The sequence below is a fragment of the Dryobates pubescens genome, chromosome 10, assembly GCF_014839835.1.
Source record: "Dryobates pubescens isolate bDryPub1 chromosome 10, bDryPub1.pri, whole genome shotgun sequence".
Classification (NCBI taxonomy): Eukaryota; Metazoa; Chordata; class Aves; order Piciformes; family Picidae; genus Dryobates; species Dryobates pubescens.
In genome coordinates, this window is record NC_071621.1 from 16696903 (window position 1) to 16720717 (window position 23815).

The 23815-nt window shown below is 64.3% G+C and overlaps 2 protein-coding genes across 2 annotated transcripts in view; one reads left to right on the forward strand and one right to left on the reverse strand.

Moving 5' to 3' along the window:
* Positions 1 to 1063: 1063 nt before the first annotated feature.
* On the forward strand, positions 1064 to 11995 carry P4HA3 (prolyl 4-hydroxylase subunit alpha 3). Its single transcript, XM_054164667.1, has 13 exons — positions 1064 to 1396; positions 2596 to 2738; positions 4135 to 4355; positions 5716 to 5865; positions 5964 to 6015; positions 7128 to 7285; positions 7378 to 7554; positions 8141 to 8205; positions 8885 to 9044; positions 9724 to 9786; positions 10437 to 10505; positions 11600 to 11696; positions 11904 to 11995. Exons 1-13 carry the CDS (start codon positions 1203 to 1205, stop codon positions 11972 to 11974), a joined length of 1620 nt encoding a protein of 539 aa, XP_054020642.1. The 5' UTR covers positions 1064 to 1202; the 3' UTR covers positions 11975 to 11995.
* A 5448-nt stretch (positions 11996 to 17443) lies between these two features.
* PPME1 (protein phosphatase methylesterase 1) overlaps positions 17444 to 23815 on the reverse strand; it is a 30404-nt gene continuing 24032 nt past the window's right edge. Inside the window, exons 10-14 of the mRNA XM_054164905.1 lie at positions 23489 to 23618; positions 21547 to 21591; positions 20388 to 20452; positions 19258 to 19325; positions 17444 to 18147 (exon numbers count right to left, since the gene is read on the reverse strand). Coding sequence (XP_054020880.1) covers positions 18129 to 18147; positions 19258 to 19325; positions 20388 to 20452; positions 21547 to 21591; positions 23489 to 23618 — 327 coding nt within the window. The 3' untranslated portion in view covers positions 17444 to 18128. The remainder of the gene's footprint in view (positions 18148 to 19257; positions 19326 to 20387; positions 20453 to 21546; positions 21592 to 23488; positions 23619 to 23815) is intronic.

Consider the following 23815-nt stretch of genomic DNA (forward strand, 5'->3'; position numbering starts at 1 on the left):
CCCACCATGGCCTCGTCCCCACCTCGGTGCAGGACAGGGCTGTCCTCCCCTGTGCCCTTGGCACAGCCACAGCCACCCAAGGAGAGCCTCCACACACACACACATTCCCAACTTCTCTTGAGCTTCCCTCTGGGAATTCAGCTGGTTCCAGGGACAGGAGGGATGGGGGCAAGGCAGTTGGGAGACAGGAAACAGCGACAGGAGAGGAGGGGGACAGGGGACAAGAGGGGGACAGGGGACAAGAGGGGGACGGGGAGGGGCAGGGTGGGATGAGGATAAGGACAGACAGGATGAGGCCAGGCCAGGGCCAGGCAAGAGGAGGACAAGCAGGGTGGGGCCAAAGAAGGTAGGGAAATAGGGGGCTGGGGACAGGAGATAAAATGAGGACACACAAGAGTGGGACAGGGGAGATGGGGACCTGGAGGATCAGGGCAGGGCAGGATGGGAACAGGGAGGATGGAATGAAGCTGAGTCAGGACAGGGACAAGCTGAATGAGGCCAAGGCAGGATGGGATGGGGACAAGGACAGGCAGGACAGGGATAAGTGGGATGAAGCCAGGGAAGGATGGGGACAGGCAGGATGGGGACAGGGACAAGGACAGGGACAGGCAGGATGAAGCCAGGGGAGGGTGGGGACAGGCAGGATGGGGACAGGGACAAGCAGGACAGGCAGGAGGGATGGGAAGCAGGACAGGCAGGAGGGATGGGGATCAGGACAGGGACAGGCAGGATGAAGCCAGGGGAGGATGGGGACAGGGACAAGCAGGATGGGGACAGGCAGGAGGGATGGGGACCAGGACAGGCAGGATGGGGACAGGGACAAGCAGGACAGGGACAGGCAGGATGGGATGGGGACAGGGACAAACAGGGCAGGGACAGGCAGTCTGGGATGGGGACCAGAACAAGCAGGACAGGGATGGGCAGGATGAAGCCAGGGAAGGATGGGGACAGGCAGGGTGGGGACAGGGACAAGCAGGACAGGGACAGGCAGGAGGGACGGGGACCAGGACAGGGACAGGCAGGATGAAGCCACGGGAGGCTGGGGCCAGGCAAGCCGGGGACCATCCGCACCACTCCCCCTGCTCCATCCCCAGCCCGAAGCCAACGTGGCGGCTCCGGACCCCCCTTCCCAACCCCCTCCTGCCCGGGGCGTGTCCCCCCCGCCCCCCTGCCCGCCCCGCTCCCAGCTCGCCGGGGTTGGGATGCGAGCGCTGGGGCCGCCGGGCTCGCTGGCTTTGGGGGTGCTGATGTCTCTCCTGTGTCCCCCCCCGGCCCCGGCTGAGACCTACTCGGCCATGGCCAGCGTCCGCGGGGCGCTGGGCACCGAGGGTCGCCTGCTGCGCCGGCTGCGAACCTACCTGGGGCAGGAGAACGCCCGGCTGCAGCGCCTGGCCAGGTACTGACGCCCTGAGCCCCCCAGCCCTAACCCCCAGCTCTGACCCCCCTCACCAAGCCCCCAGCTCTGGCTCCCCAGCTCTGACCCCCTCACTCGGACTCCCTCTGAGCCCCCCCAGCTCTGACCCCCCCCCTCTGACCCCCCCCTCTGAGCCCCCCAGCTCTGATTCCCCAACTTTGACCCCCTCACTCTGACCCCCACCTTGACACCCCCTACTCTGACCCCCTCACCCTGAGCACCCACTGACCCCCCAGCTCTGACCCCCTCACCCTGGCCCCCTCACACTGATTCCTCCCCTCACCCCCTCACCCTCACCCCGACCAGCTCACCCTAAGGCCTATCATGAGCCCCCAACTCTGCTCCCCTCACCCTGCTCCCCTTCATCCTGCCCCCCTCACCTTGCTCCTCTTCACCCTGCCCCTCTCACCCTGCTCCCCCTCACCCTGCTCCCTTCACCCTGCCCCTCTCACCCTGCCCCCCTCTCACCCTGCCCCCCTTCACCCTGCTCCCCCTTCACCCTGCTCCCCCTCACCCTGCTCCCCCTCACCCTGCCCCCCTCACCCTGCTCCCCCTCACCTTACTCCCCCTCACCCTGCTCCCCCTCACCCTGCTCCCCTTCACCCTGCTCCCCCTCACCCTGCTCCCCCTCACCCTGCTCCCCTCACCCTGCTCCCCTTCACCCTGCTCCCCTTCACCCTGCTCCCTTCACCCTGCTCCCCCTCACCCTGCCCCCCTCACCTTGCTCCTCTTCACCCTGCCCCTCTCACCCTGCTCCCCTCACTCTGCCCCCCCTCACCCTGCCCCCCTCACCCTGCTCCCCTCACCCTGCTTCCTTCACCCTGCTCCCCTTCACCCTGCCCCCCTCACCCTGCTCCCCTTCATCCTGCCCCTCTCGCCCTGCCCCCCTCACCCTCAGCCCTGCCCTGAGCCCCCACTTCTGACCCTCTCACCCTGCTCCCCCAACCCTAATCCCCTGCCCCCAACCCCCTCCCCGTGTCCCCTTGCCCCTGCTGCCACAGCACCCCCAGGGCCGTGCCACCCCCAGGTACCCAGCAGGGGTTTGGGCTCTGCCACCCTCCATGTGGTTTCCCCCCACACTGTGGATGTCCAGCTACAAGGGGAGGGGGCTCAGACCCTCAGGGATGTCACCAGCCAGGAGCACCACTCCCAAGGGTCTCTCCCCCTGGGGGGCTTGGTAGGTTTTATGAGAGGATCAAGGCCCTGCACCAGGACCCCCAGGCCTCAGTGGACAACCCCTTGCTGGCCTTCAGCCTCATCAAACGACTTCATGCTGACTGGCCCAACGTGGTCTACAGCGAGGAGGCCTCTGAGAACATCCAGGGTGAGGAGATGGGGGAGGGGCTGGCTGGGCCAGGGGTCCCCTCTGTCACCTGGGGAGGGACGGGAGGGGACACGGTGGAGGAGAAAGGGGAAAGGGAGGCAGGAGCAGAAGGGGTGGAGGGGCAGGAGAAGGCATGGGGGAGCAGGAGATGGGATGGAGGAGCAGGAGAAGGCATGGGGGAGCAGGAGATGGGATGGAGGGGCAGGAGAAGGCATGGGGGAGCAGGAGATGGGATGGAGGGGCAGGAGAAGGCATGGGGGAGCAGGAGATGGGATGGAGGGGCAGGAGAAGGCATGGGGGAGCAGGAGATGGGATGGAGGAGCAGGAGAAGGCATGGGGGAGCAGGAGATGGGATGGAGGGGCAAGAGAAGGCATGGGGGAGCAGGAGATGGGATGGAGGGGCAGGAGAAGGCATGGGGGAGCAGGAGATGGGATGGAGGGGCAGGAGAAGGCATGGGGGAGCAGGAGATGGGATGGAGGGGCAGGAGAAGGCATGGGGGAGCAGGAGATGGGATGGAGGAGCAGGAGAAGGGCTGGAGGAGCAGGAGATGGGATGGAGGAGCAGGAGAAGGCATGGGGGAGCAGGAGACGGGATGGAGGGGCAGGAGAAGGCATGGGGGAGCAGGAGATGGGATGGAGGGGCAGGAGAAGGCATGGGGGAGCAGGAGATGGGATGGAGGGGCAGGAGAAGGCATGGGGGAGCAGGAGATGGGATGGAGGGGCAGGAGACTGCATAGGGGAGCAGGAGATGGGATGGAGGGGCAGGAGAAGGCATGGGGGAGCAGGAGATGGGATGGAGGGGCAAGAGAAGGCATGGGGGAGCAGGAGATGGGATGGAGGGGCAAGAGAAGGCATGGGGGAGCAGGAGATGGGATGGAGGAGCAGGAGAAGGGCTGGAGGAGCAGGAGATGGGATGGAGGAGCAGGAGAAGGCATGGGGGAGCAGGAGACGGGATGGAGGGGCAGGAGAAGGCATGGGGGAGCAGGAGATGGGATGGAGGGGCAGGAGAAGGCATGGGGGAGCAGGAGATGGGATGGAGGGGCAGGAGAAGGCATGGGGGAGCAGGAGATGGGATGGAGGGGCAGGAGAAGGCATGGGGGAGCAGGAGATGGGATGGAGGGGCAGGAGAAGGCATGGGGGAGCAGGAGATGGGATGGAGGAGCAGGAGAAGGCATGGGGGAGCAGGAGATGGGATGGAGGGGCAGGAGAAGGCATGGGGGAGCAGGAGATGGGATGGAGGAGCAGGAGAAGGCATGGGGGAGCAGGAGATGGGATGGAGGGGCAGGAGAAGGCATGGGGGAGCAGGACCCTTCAATGCACCCCAAAACCTCTTTAATCCCCCTCCATGCACCCCAAAAGCTCACCCACCCCTTCCCCTGAACCCCCTCCCCCCCAGCGCTGCAGGAGGCTTTCCAGGAGGTGGAGGAGGAGCTGCCAGGAGCCGAGGACCTGACCGGGGCCGCCCGGGGGCTGATGAGGCTGCAGGACGTCTACGGCTTGAGCGTCAAGGCCATGGCCAGGGGCAGCCTGCAGCCGGCGGCCCCGGGCTGGCCTCCCCTCGCCCGCCCCGGCCCTCCCTTCCCCCTCTCTGCTGCTGACTGCTTCCACGTGGGAAAGGTGAGCAGGAGCTGCGGCCGCTCCCGGCAGGGCCAGCGCCTCCTGGACCGGAGCCCTGCCTGGGGCCGGGGGTGGAAGGGGAGAGGGGAGGAGCTGGGGGCTTGGAGGGACGGGTTTGGGCATGGGGGGGAGATGGCAGGGGGAGGGGGGTGGGATGGAGATGGGGATGGGAATGGAGATGATGGAGATGGAGATGGTGGGATGGAGATGGGGATGGAGATGGGGATGGGAATGGAGATGATGGAGATGGAGATGGTGGGATGGAGATGGGGATGGAGATGGGGATGGGAATGGAGATGATGGAGATGGAGATGGTGGGATGGAGATGGGGATGGAGATGGGGATGGGAATGGAGATGATGGAGATGGAGATGATGGGATGGAGATGGGGATGGAGATGGGGATGGGAATGCAGATGATGGAGATGGAGATGGGGGGATGGAGATGGGGATGGAGATGGGGATGGAGATGGGGATGGAGATGGGGATGGGAATGGAGATGGAGATGATGGGATGGAGATGGGGATGGAGATGGGGATGGAGATGGGGATGATGGAGATGGAGATGATGGAGATGGAGATGATAGGATGGAGATGGGGATGGAGATGGGCATGGAGATGGGGATGGGAATGGGGATGGGATGGAGATGGGGATGGGAATGGAGATGATGGGGTGCAGATGGGGATGGGAATGGAGATGGAGGGATGGAGGTGGGGATGGAGATGGGGATGGAGATGGAGATGGGAATGGAGATGGAGATGATGGGATGGAGATGGGGATGGAGATGGGGATGAAAATGGGCATGGAGACGGGGAAGGGAATGGGGATGGAGACTGGGATGGGGATGATGGGATGGAGATGAAGATGGGAATGGAGATGATGGGGTGCAGATGGGGATGGGAATGGAGATGGAGGGATGGAGATGGGGATGATGGGATGGAGATGATGGGGTGCAGATGGGAATGGAGATGGAGGGATGGAGATGGGGATGATGGGATGGAGATGAAGATGGTGATGGAGATGGGAATGGAGATGGTGGGATGGAGGTGAGGACAGAAATGGAGATGGAAATGGGAATGATAGGATGCAGATGGGGATGACAATGGAGATGATGGAGATGGGGATGAAGCTGGGATGGAGATGATGGGGATGATGGAGATGGGGGTGATGGAGATGGAAATGGAGATGATGGAAATGGAGACAGATAATAGGATGGAGATGGGCCAGGAAAGGACAGACAGGAGGGGGCTTGGGGTGAAGGTGGTGATGGGGGCAGGGTGGGGGTGTGGTGGGGTGGGACTGGACAGGCTGGGAACGGGCTGCAGGCCGTGGTGGCCCTGCTGGTGACACTGTGGCTGGCAGGTGGCCTACGACACAGGGGACTTCTACCACTCCATCCCCTGGCTGGAGGAGGCCGCTGGCCTCTTCCGCCTCTCCCACGGCAGGCGGCGCCCGGAGGACGGCAGCAGCCTGCAGGCTGCCCTGGACCACCTCGCCTTCTCCTACTTCATGGTATGGCCACCGAGCCCCAGCTCCCTGCTGCCCAGCAGGGCTGAGCTTTGGGTGGTGGGGAGGAGAGGGTCAAAGGCTCTTCACTGTCCCCCATCCAGGCTGGAAACATCTCCCAGGCCTTGAGCCTCTCCAAGGAGCTCCTCCTCTATGGTATGTGGGACAACCTCCGCTGTGGCAGGAGGTGGGGAGAGAAGGTGGGCTTTTGGGGGGTGTCCCCACCACCCACCTCCTCCCTCACGCAACCACAGACTTGTTAGGGTTGGAAGGGAGCTCAAGGCTCATCCAGAGGAGCTTTGGGGCTGCATGGAGAGGGAGAGATGAGCTCTTGGATGAGCTCTTGGTGTGCAAACGGTCAACCCCTGTCAGTCCTTCTCTGAACCTGGGAGCCTCAGGGGCTGCTCCTCCATCCATCCTCTGCTCCTCCAGGGCTTCAGCTCCTCCATCCATCCTCTGCTCCTCCAGGGCTCCTGCTCCTCCATCCATCCTCTGCTCCTCCAGGGCTTCAGCTCCTCCATCCATCCTCTGCTCCTCCAGGGCTTCAGCTCCTCCATCCATCCTCTGCTCCTCCAGGGCTCCTGCTCCTCCATCCATCCTCTGCTCCTCCAGGGCTTCAGCTCCTCCATCCATCCTCTGCTCCTCCAAGGCTTCAGCTCCTCCATCCATCTATCTCCTGCTCCTCCATCCATCTCCTGCTTCTCCATCCATCCTCCTGCTCCCCCATCCATCCTCTGCTCCTCCAACCCTTCTCCTGCTCATAGAATCACAGAATTGCCAGGGTTGGAAGGGACCTCAAGGCTCAGCCAGTTCCAACCCCCCTGCCATGGGCAGGGACACCTCACACCAGAGCAGGTTGCTCACAGCCACCTCTAGCCTGGCCTTCAACACCTCCAGGCAGGAGGCTTCCACCATCTCCCTGGGCAACCTGTGCCAGGCTCTCACCACCCTCATGGGGAAGAGCTTCTTCCTCACATCCAATCTGAGTCTCCCCACTTCTAGTTCTGCTCCATCCCCCCCAGTCCTATCCCTCCCTGACACCCTCAAAAGTCCCTCCCCAGCTTTCCTGCAGCCCCCTTCAGATACTGGCAGGCCACAAGGTGGTCTCCTGGAAGCCTTCTCCTCTCCAGACTGCACAACCCCGACTCCCTCGACCCTCTCCCTTCACTTCCAGCCTCTTGCCACCCCCGTGGGGGGCACTGAGGGCGGTGGGCTTGGGGGTGTGTGTGTGTGAGGTTTTTGGGGTGAGAGCAGGACCTGTGTGGCAGAGCCCAGCAACCAAAGGGTGGTGAGGAACGTGGCCAAGTACCAGGAGCTGCTGGAGGTGGGGCTGGAGGCCAAGGCTGGGCCCCTGGCACGGCCCAACGGGACCCAGCTGCGGAGCCGCGATGCCTACGAGCAGCTGTGCCAGCGCCCGGGGGGGCAGGTAGGGGATGCCAGGGTTGGTACCCACCAGCTCCCAACCCCACCACTGCCTCCTCCTTCAGCTCCCTTTCGGTCTTCTCTCCCTCTCCTCAGCCCTACCTGGGCACTCCCTCAGGGCTCAGCTGCTCCTATGAGACCAACGGCAGCCCCTACCTGCTCCTCCAGCCGGCCAAGAAGGAGGTGGTGCAGGTCCAGCCCTACCTTGTCCTCTACCACGACTTCATCACTGACCTGGAGGCTGAGACCATCAAGGGCTTGGCAGGGCCTTGGGTGAGCCTTCTCCTGGGTGCCCCACGAGCTGGTGGTCCTTCCAGCTCCTAGAAAGGGGTCCCCAAGAGCTGGAGGTGCTTCCATCCCCTGGAGAAGGGTCCCCAAGAGCTGGAGGTGCTTCCATCCCCTGGAGAAGGGTCCCCAAGAGCTGGAGGTGCTTCCATCCCCTGGAGAAGGGTCCCCAAGAGCTGCTTGGCCAACCCTGGAGGCTTTTTAAGGCAGGGCTTATCCAAAGCCTTCTACTGGGAGCCCCTGGGGTGAGCTGAGCTCTGCTTGGTTCCACCTGAGACCTCCTGAAGGTTCTGGGGGAGAACCCAGGTCCATGCCTGGCCCCAACCAACTGCCTGCCAGGCCTGGGTTGGTGCCACCCAGCTCTGCTGCACCCAGGTTCTGCCACCCTGGGGGGGACACCTTGGGCTGGGGATCTTTGGCCACCAGCTGCTAGAGACCCTGGGGAGGGACACCTTGGGCTGGGGATCTTTGGCCACCAGCTGCTAGAGACCCAACCCTCTGGTCTGAGGTTGGGCTGGGGGGGCTGGGGGGACACCCAATCTGCTGTCCCCACCCCCACCCTGTGTCCCTCCAGCTGCAGAGGTCTGTGGTGGCTTCTGGGGAGCAGCAGCAGAAAGCTGAGTACAGGATCAGCAAGAGGTAGGCAGTAGACACCTCCAGCCCCTTCTCCACCCCCACTAGGTAGCCCTGTGGCCACCAGCCTGGGTGGCCCTCCAGCCCCTTCTCCTCCAGCCCTGTGGCCACCTCCCTAGTAGCCCTGTAGCCACCAGCCTGGGCGGCCCTCCAGCCCCTTCTCCGCCAGCCCTATGGCCACCAACCTGGGCAGCCCCGTGGCCATCCCAGGGGTAGCCCTGTGGCCATCCCCCTGGGCAGCCCTGCGGGCGGCAGCAGCGCGGGGGGGCGGCCGGGGGGTGCTGAGGGTGCAGGGCAGGGGTGCTGAGGGCAGGGGTGCTGAGGGCATGGCTGGGGGTGCTGAGGGCAGGGGTGCTGAGGGCAGGGGGCAGGGGTGCTGAGGGCACGGCCGGGGGTGCTGAGGGCAGGGGTGCTGAGGGCACGGCCGGGGGTGCTGAGGGCAGGGGCGCTGAGGGCACGGCCGGGGGTGCTGAGGGCACGGCCGGGGGTGCTGAGGGCAGGGGTGCTGAGGGCACGGCCGGGGGTGCTGAGGGCAGGGGTGCTGAGGGCAGGGGCGCTGAGGGCACGGCCAGGGGTGCTGAGGGCAGGGGTGCTGAGGGCAGGGGTGCTGAGGGCAGGGGTGCTGAGGGCACGGCCGGGGGTGCTGAGGGCAGGGGCGCTGAGGGCACGGCCGGGGGTCCCGCAGCGCCTGGCTGAGGGCCGCGGCGGCGCCGGCGCTGGGGGCCCTGGAGCGCAGGATGGCAGCGCTGACCGGCCTGGACCTGAGGCCGCCCTACGCCGAGCACCTCCAGGTGGTCAACTACGGCCTGGGAGGGCACTACGAGCCCCACTTCGACCACGCCACGGTCAGCAGCGCCGCGGGGCACCGCGGGGAGCGCCTGGGGGCGAGGTCCCTGGGGGGATGGTGCTTGGGAGGAGGTCCCTAGGGGGATGGTGCTTGGGAGGAGGTCCCTGGGGGGATGGTGCTTGGGAGGAGGTCCTTGGGAGGAGGTCCCTGGGGGGATGGTGCTTGGGAGGAGGTCCTTGGGAGGAGGTCCCTGGGGGGATGGTGCTTGGGAGGAGGTCCTTGGGAGGAGGTCCCTGGGGGGATGGTGCTTGGGAGGAGGTCCCTGGGGGGATGGTGCTTGGGAGGAGGTCCTTGGGAGGAGGTGCTTGGGTGGAGGTCCTTGGGAGGAGATCCTTGGGTGGAGGTGCTTGGGAGGAGGTCCTTGGGTGGAGGTGCTTGGGAGGAGGTCCTTGGGAGGAGGTGTTTGGGAGGAGGTCCTTGGGTGGAGGTGCTTGGGAGGAGGTCCTTGGGTGGTGGTGCTTGGGTGGAGGTCCTTGGGAGGAGGTGTTTGGGTGGAGGTCCTTGGGAGGAGGTCCTTGGGAGGAGGTGTTTGGGTGGAGGTCCTTGGGTGGAGGTCCTTGGGAGGAGGTCCTTGGGAGGAGGTGTTTGGGAGGAGGTCCTTGGGAGGAGGTCCTTGGGAGGAGGTCCTTGGGAGGAGGTCCCTGGGTGACCAGCTCCAACTCTTGGCTCCCGGGCAGTCCATGAAGAGTCCTCTGTACAGGATGAAGTCAGGCAACAGGATTGCCACCCTCATGATCTACGTGAGTCCCTCTGCAGCCTCCTGGACTCCTCCTGGAGTCCTTCTGGGAGCCTCCTGAGTCCTCCTGGAGCCTCCTGGACTCCTCCTGGAGCCTCCCAAGGCCCTCTGGAGTAACCCTGGAGCCTCCTGGACTCCTTCTAGAGCCTCTTGGAATCCTCCTGGAGTATTCCAGGAGCCTCCTGAGTCCTCCTGGAAGCCTCTTGGAATCCTCCTGGAGTATTCCAGGAGCCTCCTGAGTCCTCCTGGAAGCCTCTTGGAATCCTCCTGGAGGCCTCCTGAGCATTTCTGGAGCCTTCTAAGTCCTTCTGGAGTCCTCCTGGGGTCTTCTGAGTCCTCCTGGCCCCCCCCTGGATTCCTTCTGGAGTCTCCTGAGTCTTTCTGGAGGCCTCCTGGAGCCTCCTCTCCGTGCAGCCTCTGCCCCTTGCAGGGCCATCAGTAGGTTCCAGAGTGACCAGGGCTGGAAGTGGGGGAGGGCAGCCCCCAGATCAGCCCCTGGAGGGGTGATGACATCAGGAGGAGGTTCAGGAGCATGGTGGAGATGGGGGGGGACACACCAAGGGGTGGGACTGGGGCCTCAGGTCCTTCCCCCTCCCCCTTAAAGCAGGTGGGGGAGGGCTGGGACCAAGGTTCCTCTTTCTGCTTCCTCCCCAGCTGAGTGCAGTGCAGGCTGGGGGCTCCACAGCCTTCATCTATGCCAACCTCAGTGTGCCTGTGGTGAAGGTGAGGCTGGGGGGGACACCCCCAGGAGCCCCCCTGGGGAGGGAGGAAGTGGGGAGGGGGAGACCACACCACAGCTCCCTTCTGCCTCCTTCCTCACAGAGGGCTGGGGGCTGACCCCAATCCTTCCCCTCCCAGCCCTGCTTTGGGGCTCCCCAACCCCAATCCCTTCTCTCCCAGCCCTGCTTTGTGCCTTCCCAGCCCCAATCCCTTCCCTCCCAGCCCTGCTTTGGGGCTCCCCAACCCCAATCCCTTCCCTCCCAGCCCCATTCTGGGGCTCCCCAACCCCAATCCCTCCCCTCCCAGCCCTGCTTTGGGGCTCCCCAGCCCCAATCCCTCCCCTCCCAGCCCTGCTTTGGGGCTCCCCAACCCCAATCCTTCCCCTCCCAGCCCTGCTTTGGGGCTCCCCAACCCCAATCCCTTCCCTCCCAGCCCTGCTTTGGGGCTCCCCAACCCCAATCCCTTCCTCCCAGCCCTGCTTTGGGGCTCCCCAACCCCAATCCCTCCCCTCCCAGCCCTGCTTTGGGGCTCCCCAACCCCAATCCCTTCCCTCCCAGCCCTGCTTTGGGGCTCCCCAACCCCAACCCCTTCCTCCCAGCCCTGCTTTGGGGCTCCCCAACCCCAATCCCTCGCCTCCCAGCCCTGCTTTGGGGCTCCCCAGCCCCAATCCCTTCCCTCCCAGCCCTGCTTTGGGGCTCCCCAACCCCAATCCCTTCCCTCCCAGCCCCATTCTGGGGCTCCCCAGCCCCAATCCCTTCCCTCCCAGCCCTGCTTTGGGGCTCCCCAGCCCCAATCCCTCCCCTCCCAGCCCTGCTTTGGGGCTCCCCAGCCCCAGTCCCTCCCCTCCCAGCCCTGCTTTGGGGCTCCCCAACCCCAATCCCTTCCCTCCCAGCCCTGCTTTGGGGCTCCCCAGCCCCAATCCCTTCCCTCCCAGCCCTGCTTTGGGGCTCCCCAGCCCCAATCCCTCCCCTCCCAGCCCTGCTTTGGGGCTCCCCAGCCCCAATCCCTCCCCTCCCAGCCCTGCTTTGGGGCGCCCCAGCCCCAGTCCCTGCCTCCCAGCCCTCTTTGTGCATACCCAACCCCTCTCTCCCCCCCAGAACGCAGCTCTCTTCTGGTGGAACCTGCGCCGCAGCGGGGCGGGGGATGGGGACACTCTGCACGCCGCCTGCCCTGTCCTGGCTGGGGACAAGTGGGGTGAGAGATGCCTCCTGCCCGGCCCCCTGGGGTCCCCCCGGGTGGGGAGGGGGGAGAAAAGGGGGGATGGGAAGCCAGGAAACACCTGGAAAAGAGGGAAAAGTGCTTGGAGCAAGGGGGGGGGGGGAGGGTTGGGGGGCGGAGAGGGGCTCGGGGTGGCGGGGGGGCAGGGCAGATGGAGAGCTTTGTCCTTGTCCCCTCCCCCAGTGGCCAACAAATGGATCCATGAGCACGGGCAGGAGTTCCGGAGGCCCTGCGGCGCTGACCCGCGGGACTGAGCCCACCCACGGGGCACAGAGCCCACCCACGGGGGGACAGAGCCCACCCACGGGGGGACAGAGCCCACTCCTGGGAGATAAAGGCCACCCGTGGGGGAGAGAAGCCACCAGCACCCACCCACGGGTGACAGAGCCCCGCTCTGGGTGACAGAGCCAACCCGTGGGTGACAGAGCCCACCTACGGGTGACAGAGCCCACCTACGGGTGACAGAGCCCACCTACGGGTGACAAGAGCCCACCAGAGGTCCACCTGTGGGTGAGAGTCCACCAGAGCCCACCTATGGGTGACATAGTTGAGCCCTGGGTGACAGCACCCATGGGTGACAGAGGCCGCCTGTGGGTGACAGAGCCCACCCGTGGGTGACGGAGCCCACCCATGGGTGATGGAGGCCACTCTTGGGTGATGGAGGCCACCTGTCGGGGAGAGAACCCACCAGAGCCCACCCACGGGTGACACAGCTCAGCCGTGGGGGACAGAGGCCACACACAGATGACAGAGCCCACCCGTGGGTGACAAACTCCTCCAGAGCCCACTAGTAGGTGACAGAGGCCACCTGTAGCCCACCCAAGAGAGACAGAACCCACCCACGGAAGACAGGGTCCACCAGGGCCCACTTGCAGGTGACGGAGCCACCCCGGGGTGACAGAGCCCAGCCCTGAAGAAGAAGAGCCCACCCACGGGTGACAGAGTCCTCCAAAGCCCAGCAGTGGGTGAGAGAGCCCACCCACGGGTGACAAGAGCCCACCCACGGGTGACAGAGTCCACTCATGGGTGACAGTCCACCAGAGCCCACCAGTGGGTGACAAGAGCCCCCCATGGGTGACAGAGGCCACCAGAGCCCACCAGTGGGTGACAAGAGCCCCCCACGGGTGACAGAGGCCACCAGAGCCCACCCGTGGGTGACAAGAGCCCCCCACGGGTGACAGAGGCCACCAGAGCCCACCAGTGGGTGACAAGAGCCCCCCACGGGTGACAGAGGCCACCAGAGCCCACCAGTGGGTGACAAGAGCCCCCCACGGGTGACAGAGGCCACCAGAGCCCACCCGTGGGTGACAAGAGCCCCCCATGGGTGACAGAGGCCACCAGAGCCCACCAGTGGGTGACAAGAGCCCCCCACGGGTGACAGAGGCCACCAGAGCCCACCCGTGGGTGACAAGAGCCCCCCACGGGTGACAGAGGCCACCAGAGCCCACCCGTGGGTGACAAGAGCCCCCCACGGGTGACAGAAGCCACCCGTGGGTGCCAAAGCCGAGTCGGAGAGGCCTCTGGGGAGTGCTGGCAGCTGCTCAGCCCTGCCGGAAACCAGCGACAATAAAGGGACCTCAGCTGCACCTCGGCGGCCGCCAGCAGGGCTCAGGGGGAGCGGAGCAGGGGGAGCCCCAAAGCAGGGCTGGGAGGGGAGGGTTTGGGGAGCCCCAAAGCAGGGCTGGGAGGGGAGGGATTGGGGTTGGGGAGCCCCAAAGCAGGGCTGGGAGGCGAGGGATTGGGGTTGGGGAGCCCCAAAGCAGGGCTGGGAGGGGAGGGATTGGGGCTGGGGAGCCCCAAAGCAGGGCTGGGAGGGAAGGGATTGGGGTTGGGGAGCCCCAAAGCAGGGCTGGGAGGGGAGGGATTGGGGTTGGGAAGGCACAAAGCAGGGCTGGGAGGGGAGGGATTGGGGCTGGGGAGCCCCAAAGCAGGAATGGGAGGGAAGGGATTGGGGAGCCCCAAAGCAGGGCTGGGAGGGGAGGGATTGGGGAGCCCCAAAGCAGGGCTGGGAGGGAAGGGATTGGGGAGCCCCAAAGCAGGGCTGGGAGGGAAGGGATTGGGGAGCCCCAAAGCAGGGCTGGGAGAGAAGGGATTGGGGAGCCCCAAAGCAGGGCTGGGAGGGAAGGGATTGGGGCTGGGAAGGCACAAAGCAGGGCTGGGAGGGGAGGGATTGGGGAGCCCCAAAGCAGGGCTGGGAGGGAAAGGATTGGGGCTGGGAAGGCACAAAGCAGGGCTGGGAAGGAAGGGATTGGGGTTGGGAAGGGAGGGATTGGGGCTGGGGAGCCCCAAAGCAGGGCTGGGAGGGAAAGGATTGGGGTTGGGAAGTCCCAAAGCAGGGCTGGGAGGGGAGGGATTGGGGCTGGGAGGGAAGGGATTGGGGTTTGGACCCCTCAAAACGGGGCTAGGAGGGATGGGATTGAGGATTGAACACCAGGACACTCAGAGGAGCTATTTTGGGCTGGGCCACACCTGGATGTGTTCCTGGGTGGCACGGGGGGTTGATGATGTCCAGAGGTGCCTTCCACCCCCGCCAAGCTGTGACTCTGTGAGGCTCTCTTCGCCTGCCAAGGGGAGAGGAAGCCACCAGAGGAGCACGATGGACACTTCCCAGCCAAAGGCACAGCCCCAAGGCTGCTGGAGGCTCAACACAGCCCAGAGGAAGCCTCCCCTCCAGCCACCCACCCCTGCTGCTCTCCCTGCAGTCATCCTTCCCTCAGCCTAGCTCCATGGAATGGGTTGGAGTGGAAGGGACCTCAAAGCTCATCCAGCTCCACCCCCCCTGCCATGGGCAGGGACACCTCCCACCAGCCCAGCTTGCTCAAGGCCTCATCCAGCCTGGCCTTGAGCACCTCCAGGGAGGAGGCAGCCACAGCCTCCCTGGGCAGCCTGCTCCAGTGTCTGCCCAGCCTAAGCTTCACAGAGTCATGAAGCTGTAGAGAAGCTCTGAGATCATCACCATCACCACCACATCACCACCACCATCATCACCACCACCACCATCACCTCCACCACCACCACATCACCATCACCTCCATCATCACCTCCACCACCACCATCATCATCACCACCATCATCACCTCCACCACCACCATCATCACCTCCACCACCACCATCATCACCACCTCCACCACCACCATCACCACCACCACCACCACCATCTCCTCCAGCAGGTGTTCCAGGCCAGGCTGCTCCATGGAGCTGTCCCTGCCCCTGGCTGAGCTTGAAGGTCCCTCTCCAACATGGAACAGAACTGCTTGGCTTGGAAGGGACCTCTAAGGCCACGGAACCTGACCACCAACCCAACCCCACCCTGGCCACCAACCCATGGCCCCCAGGTCCCCCACTCCAGGGGGGATGTGGACGCCACCCCCTGGCACTCCTGCAGGAGGCAGGCCCAGGAGGAGGGCAGGGAGCAGAGGCCAGGCTGCAGGAGCTGTTGAGATGTTTTATTGGTTTCCACTCACTTCTCAAAACGATGACAACAAAAGAAGAGCTGGGGGCAGCCCTCAGAGCTTTGCAGAGAGTCCTTCCTCTTCCAGGGGGGCTTCTGGCTGAAGGAGGAGGGGAGCTTCTCCTCCCTCCCAGGGCTGGGTTGGGGGGGGGCTGGGTTGGGTTCCTTGCTGTCCTTGCAGAGTGGGAAGGGGCCAAGAGGTCACCTCAAGGACCCACTCCCAAGTTGCTTCGGGGGTGGAGGAAGGAGATGTGACCAAGATGACTTCAGCAGCAGCAGCAGCAGCAGGAGGACACCAGGCACAGGGCTCCAGCAGGCTGGGAGGTGAGGCTCTGGCCACAGGTCTGTGGGGAGTGCAGCTCTCCCAGGGCTGAAGGCAGGAGGCCAGCTGGGGGAGGGCTGAGAGCCAAGCTTCAAGGGAGGGTTCTGCATCTCAGCTGCCAGAGAGGATCCACAGCAGCAGCTCCCGGGTGGGGGGACACCAAGTGAGGGTCACAGTGGAGAGAGAACAACAGTCAGGACCATGGGGACCTAAAGAGGGAAGCTGGAGGAGCCCCAGCAGCTGCTGTCCTCTGCCTCCTCCTCCTTTGCCTCTGCCTCCTCTGCCTCTGCCTCCTCCTCCTCCTCCTTTGCCTCTGCCTCCTCCTCCTGCCACCACCTGAGCGCTGCTGGCCAGGAGAGCTCTCTGGAACAAGGTCCTTCTGGTCTCCAGCTCAGGCATGTCCCAGCTGGAGGTGTCAGGGAAGTGACCCAGAGTCAGGCCACCACTGCTGGGCCCAGGAGGAGCCCAAGATGCTGAGCTGCCCTCCAGCAAGGTCAGCACCAAGGTGGAGTTGAGCTGAGCTCAGCCAGCTCCAGACCTCATCTCCCTCTGCCCCACCTCAATGTCTCCAGAGCCAAGAATCCATGAAGGCTTCTGGCAGGATGGACATCTCCAGGCCCAGGCCAGCAGCAGTGCCAGGATGGACATCTCCAGGCCCAGGCCAGCAGCAGTCCCAGGATGGACATCTCCAGGCCCAGGCCAGCAGCAGTCCCAGGATGGACATCTCCAGGCCAGCAGCAGTGCCAGGATGGACATCTCCAGGCCCAGGCCAGCAGCAGTGCCAGGATGGACATCTCCAGGCCCAGGCCAGCAGCAGTGCCAGGATGGACATCTCCAGGCCCAGGCCAGCAGCAGTGCCAGGATGGACATCTCCAGGCCCAGGCCAGCAGCAGTGCCAGGATGGACATCTCCAGGCCAGCAGCAGTGCCAGGATGGACATCTCCAGGCCAGCAGCAGTCCCAGGATGGACACCTCCAGGCCAGCAGCAGTCCCAGGATGGACATCTCCAGGCCAGCAGCAGTCCCAGGATGGACATCTCCAGGCCAGCAGCAGTCCCAGGATGGACATCTCCAGGCCCAGGCCAGCAGCAGTCCCAGGATGGACACCTCCAGGCCAGCAGCAGTCCCAGGATGGACACCTCCAGGCCAGCAGCAGTCCCAGGATGGACATCTCCAGGCCAGCAGCAGTCCCAGGATGGACATCTCCAGGCCCAGGCCAGCAGCAGTCCCAGGATGGACACCTCCAGGCCAGCAGCAGTCCCAGGATGGACATCTCCAGGCCAGCAGCAGTCCCAGGATGGACATCTCCAGGCCCAGGCCAGCAGCAGTCCCAGGATGGACACCTCCAGGCCAGCAGCAGTCCCAGGATGGACATCTCCAGGCCCAGGCCAGCAGCAGTGCCAGGATGGACATCTCCAGGCCAGCAGCAGTCCCAGGATGGACACCTCCAGGCCAGCAGCAGTCCCAGGTTGGACATCTCAGCTCCCAAACCAGGCCACCACTAGTCCTAGGGTGAAGAGCTCATCTCCCAGCTCATGCCACCACCATTCTGCTTCACCAAAGGGCCTTCAGAGGCTGCCTCCATCCCCCAGCATCAGGAGGTGATGGCCCCAAGGCCAAAAGAGGAAGACCTCAGCCATCCACCTGCAGAATCCTTGAGGGAGAAGTGCTCCAAGGTGGTTCTGCTGAGGACTGAAAGCCACCTGAGGAGCTGCTGGGGGTAATCTGACCCTGAAGAGAAGCTCTCCATGGAGGTCCCCTCTGGAGGTGGCAATATGGAAGGCAAGCAGAAGAAAGGTCTGGGAAGGGGCAGTGAAACCAAGGTCCTGCCTCCAGCAGTGGGGAGAAGATCCCATTCCAGGGCCAAGGGATGGCCAAGCAGCCTCTTGACCACGTTGTCAGTGCTGCTCTTGGGTCCTCCCCACCAGGGCAGGCCCAGAGTTGTCCTCCTCTGGACGACTCCAGGCTGCTCTACCTCAGTGGGAGCTTGAAAGGAGCATCAAGAAGGCTGCAGGACTCTGGAGATGGAGCTCATGGCTCCCACCCTTGCCTTTGTGACTCAGGGTCTCAGCCAACTCTGAGCAGAGAAGCTGCTGGGCTCTTCTCACAGCTTCATCCAGGAGGTTGGAGCTGGTGAGGTGAGCCCTGAGCTCCCACCGAAGCCAACTCCTCCTCTGCTTGGGGGAAGTGTAGGGAACCAAACCAAAAGCCAAAGTTGAGGTCCACTGAGGTGGTTCCAGGGAGGAATCCTGAAGCCTTTGGCCATCCCCTGCAGTGCCCCTGCTGGGCCTGGGCTGCCAAGGATGGGGCCCAGAAAGCCTGAGAAGTGCTGGAGGTGGAGGGCTTGGGATTTCAGGAGGTCTTCCTTGGTGGCAGCTGAGAGGAGCTCCCTCCCAAGGGACCTGAAGAGCTTTCCCCATGGTCTTCAGCACAAGGAAGTCCCTAAAGCAGTTTGGATGTTCTGGAGGACTAAGATCTAAGTGGGCAAGGGGGGGGTGGGGAAGGGATGAGTCTGACACCAACTTCTCAGTGCTGCTGAGCTGGAGAGATGGAAGGAGATGCTGGGGAGGGACATCACAGTGGCCTCTGGTGCAGTTTATGTACAACAGGACTCGGTGCTGGGGGACACCAAGGTCCTAACAGGCAGGAAAGACACTGAGGGAGGAAAGAGGAGAGTGGCAGAGAGGTCAGGTGGAGACCCTGAGGTGCTGCCACCCCCATTCCCCCCCCCCAGCCCACCCCAAGACAACCTAAATGTGGTTTGATGAGCCAAGGGCAGGCTCAAAGCAGCTCTAAAGCTTCCAACGGCAGGAACTTGGATGTTGAGGAACAGGCAGGAGGACAAAAGGTTCATGGAAGGGGACCTGAGAGCTGCTTAGGTAGGAGGAGACCTTGGAGATCATCAAGGCCAAGCATGAGCCCAGCAGAGCCCCAGGGCACCACCCCCCCATGGCCCTCAGCACCACAGCTTCCCAACCCCTCCAGCCAGGGGGACTCCACCACTGCCCTGGGCAGCCTGCCACAGGCCTGGGCACCCCTCAAGGGGCACCAATTGCTCCTCAGGGCCAAGCTCAACCTCCCCTGCCACAACCTGAGGCCATCTCCTCTTGGCCCAGCCCTCAGGAGCAGCCCTTGAGCCCCAGCTGGCTGCAAGCTGCTCTCAGGGAGCTGCAGAGAGCCACAAGGTCTCCCCTCAGCCTCCTCTGCTGCAGCCTCAACCCCCCCAGCTCCCTCAGCTGCTCCTCACAACTTCTCCACAGCCTTCTCCTCCTTCCCCAGACCCCTCCCCAGCTTCCTTGCCCTGCTCTGGCCCTGCCCCAGCCCTCAAGGTCCTTCTGGCAGGGAGGGCCCAACCCTGCCCCCAGGCTTGCAGCTGTGGGCTCCCCAGTGCCCAGCCCAGGGGCACAATCCCTGCCCTGCTCCTGCTGCCCACACCATTGCTGCTGCTGCCCAGGCTGCTGCTGCCCTCCTTGCCCCCCTGGGCACCCCCTGGCTCCTCTCCAGCCTCTGCCACCAACCCCCCAGGGCCTTTCCCCCCAGGCACTTCCCAGCCCCTCTGCCCCCAGCCTGGAGCCTTCCAGGGCTTGCAGTGCCCCAGGGGCAGGTCCCAGCCCTTGCCCTTGGTGCCCTCATCCCATTGGCCTCCCCCATGGCTGCAGCCTGGCCCAGACCCCTCTGTAGCTGCCTCCTGCCCCTCCAGCAGCTCAGGAGGTTGGAGGAGGCAGAGGCAGCCAGGAGCAGCTGTGAGCACCCCCTGAGGCTTACCACTGGAATCCACCGAGGGGTTCTGTAAACCTGTGACGGATCAGGAAGGTGGCAACAGCTTCAGCAACCTGAGGGGCAGGGACAGGCACAAAAGAAGGCAGAATTCAGAGGGACACAAAGAGGAGGAGAAGCTCAGGCAGGGCTCAAAGCCTGCTAGGGTTGGGGGACTGCTGCTTCTCAGTGCTGCCCAGGGGCAAGGGGCACAAAGTGGCAGCCAGGAGGTGCCACCGGAGGAGGAGGAGGAGAAAGCTGTTTGGGGTGAGGGTAGTGGGGGCCTGGAGCAGGCTGAGAGCTGGGGCAGAGCAACCTCCTGAAGGCCAAGCAGGGCAAGGGCAGGGTCCTGCCCCTGGGCAGGGACAACCTCCTGCAGCAGCACAGCCCAGGGGGGAGCTGCTGGGGAGCAGCTGCCAGGAGAAGGAGCTGGGGGTGCTGGGGGGCAAGGAGGTGCCCAGCAGCCAGCAAGGTGCTCTGGGGGGAGGCCAAAGTTGTCCAGGGGGACATGGAGCAGAGTGTGGGCAGCAGCAGGGGCAGGGAGGCTGTGCTGCCCCTCTGCTCTGCCCTAACCAGGCCACAGCTGCAGAGCTGGGTCCAGGTCAGGGCTCCCCAGCTGCAGAGAGACTGAGAAGTGCTGGAGAGAGTGCAGGGGAGGCTGGGGAGAGGCTGAGGGGCCTGCAGCAGCTCTGTGAGGAGCAAAGGCTGAGAGCCCTGGGGCTGAGAGCCTGCAGAAGAGCAGCCCCAGAGGGGAGCTGAGCAATGCTCAGCAAGAGCTGAAGGGGCTGTGGGGGGCAAGAGGCTGGGGCTGGCATCTGCTGAGTGCTGCCCAGGGACAGGCCAAGGGGCACAAAGTGGCAGCCAGGAGCTGCCAGCTGAAGGAGGAGAAAGTTTATGACTCAGAATCCACCCCAAAAGCTGCAGCTTAGGACGAGGGGGAGTGGAGAGCTGGGTGAGGAGAGGCAGGGAGGACCAATCCCTGCTCTGAAGGGGCTCATCCAAGCCCTGAGTCGTGGCACACCTCAGCCCAGGCTTCCCAGCCCCTTGGAAGAGCCCAGGTGTGTTGTGAGCAGCCCAGAAGTGCCCCTGCAGCATCCCCTGTGTGACTGCCCTGGCCTGAACCCCCCAGCAGGGCTCACCTTGTCTGGAGCATCCTCATGCACTGCATGGCCACACTGTGGCAGGACCTGCATCTGGAACTTGCCTGGGGAACAAGAAGGCATCACTGGGGCTGCCTGGGAGGTGCTCTGTGCCCTCTGAGGGCAGTGGGGGAGGCAAGCAGCTCCTGGGCACACAGGAGCCAGCAGTTAAGGCCTTCCAGAGGACTCTGACTCGATGGCCTCCCCTTCAGAGCATCTCCCAGCCCTCAGGAACAGGCCTCCCTCGGTCTCACTGCACTCAAGGGCTGAAGAGGGACCAGGGAAGGCTCAGGAGTCCAACTGGACACTCTCCTGAGGGTGTTGCACAGAGAAGGCAAGAAGCAGGCCCAAGGAGGCTCACCACAGCAGCTTCCATGAAGGTGAACTTCTGAACAGCTTCCCAGCACATGGCAGGCACCCTTCCTGCCTCCCCCTCCTCCTCCCCTTCCTCAGCCTCCCCTCCTCCCCTCCTGCCTCCCCCTCCTCCCCTCCTGCCTCCCCCTCCTGCCTCAGCCTCCCCCTCCTCCCCCAGCCTCTCTCTCCTCCCCTCCTGCCTCAGCCTCCCTGTCCTCCCCTCCTGCCTCAGCCTCCCCCTCCTCCCCCAGCCTCTCTCTCCTCCCCTCCTGCCTCAGCCTCCCTGTCCTCCCCTCCTGCCTCAGCCTCCCCCTCCTCCCCCAGCCTCTCTCTCCTCCCCTCCTGTCTCAGCCTCTCTCTCCTCCCCTTCTGTCTCAGCCTCCCCCTCCTCCCCTCCTGCCTCAACTCAGCCTCCCCCTCCTCCCCTCCTGCCTCAACTCAGCCTCCCCCTCCTCCCCTCAACTCAGCCTCCCCCTCCTCCCCTCCTGCCTCAACTCAGCCTCCCCCTCCTCCCCTCAACTCAGCCTCCCCCTCCTCCCCTCCTGCCTCAACTCAGCCACCCCCTCCTCCCCCAGCCTCCCCCTCCTCCCCCAGCCTCCCCCTCCTGCCCCAGCCTCCCCCTCCTCAGCCTCCCCCCCTGTCCCACCCCCACAGCCCCCTAGAGAACACTGTGGGCTTGATGCCTCTTTCCTGCAGCTTTGCTTTGGCCCAGGGTGCCCCTGAGGGCAGGCCCAGGCCCAGCCCTCTCCTGCTGCTGCCCCCACAGCTCCCACCCCCAAGGAGCATCCCAGCAGGCACCACCTACCTTGCATCTGTCCAATTGTCAGGTCTTTATCCAGCCTGTCCACACCTACAGTGAAAGAGGTGCACTGGAGGCAAGCCAGAGAGGCCACCACTGCCCCAGGAGGGCTTCACTCAGCCTCTGGCAGCAGCTATCTGGCCTGCAGGGCTCCAAAAGAAGCACCCACAGGGGTTCTGCACTGCTGCAGCTCAGGGAAGCAAAGAGGCAGGGCAGAATCCCAGCCAGGGATGCAGGAATCCAGCCTGGGCCTGCAGCTTCCACGTGGGATTGGTCTTGGCTGCACACCTAGCTGGGGCCTGCAGCTGCCTGGGGGGGCAAGAGGATGGGGGCCAGGCTCTGCCCAGTGGTGCCCAGGGGACAGGCACAAGCTGGAACCTTGGAGAGGCCACCAGGAAGAACTTCCCTGCTGTGAGGGTGGTGGAGCCTTGGAGCAGGCTGGGAGAGGGGAGAGCAAACTCAGCAAGGCTCCTGCTGCTGGGGAAGGAAGAACCTCCTCAGCCAGGCTGCCCAGAGAGGCTGGGGAGGCTCCTGGTGTGGAGAGCTTCCAACCCCCCCTGGCCAGGCTGCTGCTGGGCAAGCTGCTGGGGGTGCCCTGCTGGAGCAGGCTGGGCTTGGCCAGGCTGAGCTCCAGGAGTGCCTTAACCACCTCCCCCATGCTGGGGCTGTGTGAAATGGGCTGGGGTTATGATAGTCCACAGCATCACACAGGGTACGAGGTGGAAGGGACAGGCCTGCTCCCCTCTGAGCAAGACAGGAGCCAGAGGTTGGCTTGCAGGGGACAGGAGTGCAGTGAGGGGACCCTGAGCCCCTAGAGGGGACAGGAGTGCAGTGAGGGGACCCTGAGCCCCTTAGGAGAGGACAGGAGTGCAGTGAGGGGACCCTGAACCCCTAGGAGAGGACAGGAGTGCAGTGAGGGGACCCTGAGCCCCTAGGAGAGGACAGGAGTGCAGTGAGGGGACCCTGAACCCCCAGAGGGGACAGGAGTGCAGTGAGGGGACCCTGAGCCCCTAGAGGGGACAGGAGTGCAGTGAGGGGAGCCTGAACCCCTAGGAGAGGACAGGAGTGCAGTGAGGGGACCCTGAGCCCCTAGAGGGGACAGGAGTGCAGTGAGGGGACCCTGAACCCCTAGGAGAGGACAGGAGTGCAGTGAGGGGACCCTGAACCCCTAGAGGGGACAGGAGTGCAGTGAGGGGACCCTGAGCCCCTAGGAGAGGACAGGAGTGCAGTGAGGGGACCCTGAGCCCCTAGAGGGGACAGGAGTGCAGTGAGGGGACCCTGAACCCCTAGGAGAGGACAGGAGTGCAGTGAGGGGACCCTGAGCCCCTAGGAGAGGACAGGAGTGCAGTGAGGGGACCCTGAAGCCCCTAGGAGGGGACAGGAGTGCAGTGAGGGGACCCTGAAGCCCCTAGGAGGGGACAGGAGTGCAGTGAGGGGACCCTGAACCCCCAGAGGGGACAGGAGTGCAGTGAGGGGACCCTGAACCCCTAGAGGGGACAGGAGTGCAGTGAGGGGACCCTGAACCCCTAGAGGGGACAGGAGTGCAGTGAGGGGACCCTGAACCCCTAGAGGGGACAGGAGTGCAGTGAGGGGACCCTGAAGCCCCAGAGGGGACAGGAGTGCAGTGAGGAGACCCTGAACCCCCAGAGGGAACAGGAGTGCAGTGAGGGGACCCTGAGCCCCTAGAGGGGACAGGAGTGCAGTGAGGGGACCCTGAACCCCTAGGAGAGGACAGGAGTGCAGTGAGGGGACCCTGAACCCCTAGAGGGGACAGGAGTGCAGTGAGGGGACCCTGAACCCCTAGGAGAGGACAGGAGTGCAGTGAGGGTACCCTGAAGCCCCTAGGAGGGGACAGGAGTGCAGTGAGGGGACTCTGAACCCCTAGGAGGGGACAGGAGTGCAGTGAGGGGACCCTGAAGCCCCAGAGGGGACAGGAGGGGAACCATACCTGCTAAAAGCAAAAGCTTTGGAGTGGGGCAGCTGAGGAAGAGGTTGGACAAGCCTCTGAACCACCCATCCCAGTACTTCTCTGTCTTGGCCAGCTCAATCCTCCAGGTGTACAAATGCTCCTTCTTGGTCTGCAGGGAGAGAGGAGGGAGCTCTGTGTCAGGGAGCAGGGAAACAGCTGCAGGAACAAATGAGGTCTGAGGGACAGCTGAGAGTGCACCTGGAAGCCAGCTGGCTTCCCTCTGCTGGCTTTCACACTTCTGGGAGTTGAACCCCCTGAGGGGCAGGATCCATCCAGAGGGACCTGGACAAGCTGGGGTGGGAGCAG

Bases quoted from the DNA above. Each gene is read 5' to 3' on its own strand.
- P4HA3 (XM_054164667.1), top strand. From the start codon at position 1,203: ATGCGAGCGCTGGGGCCGCCGGGCTCGCTGGCTTTGGGGGTGCTGATG. The intron at 8,206-8,884 runs GTAGGCAGTAGA...GGGGTCCCGCAG, and splicing joins GAGTACAGGATCAGCAAGAG to CGCCTGGCTGAGGGCCGCGG. The intron at 9,045-9,723 runs GTCAGCAGCGCC...GCTCCCGGGCAG, and splicing joins CCCACTTCGACCACGCCACG to TCCATGAAGAGTCCTCTGTA.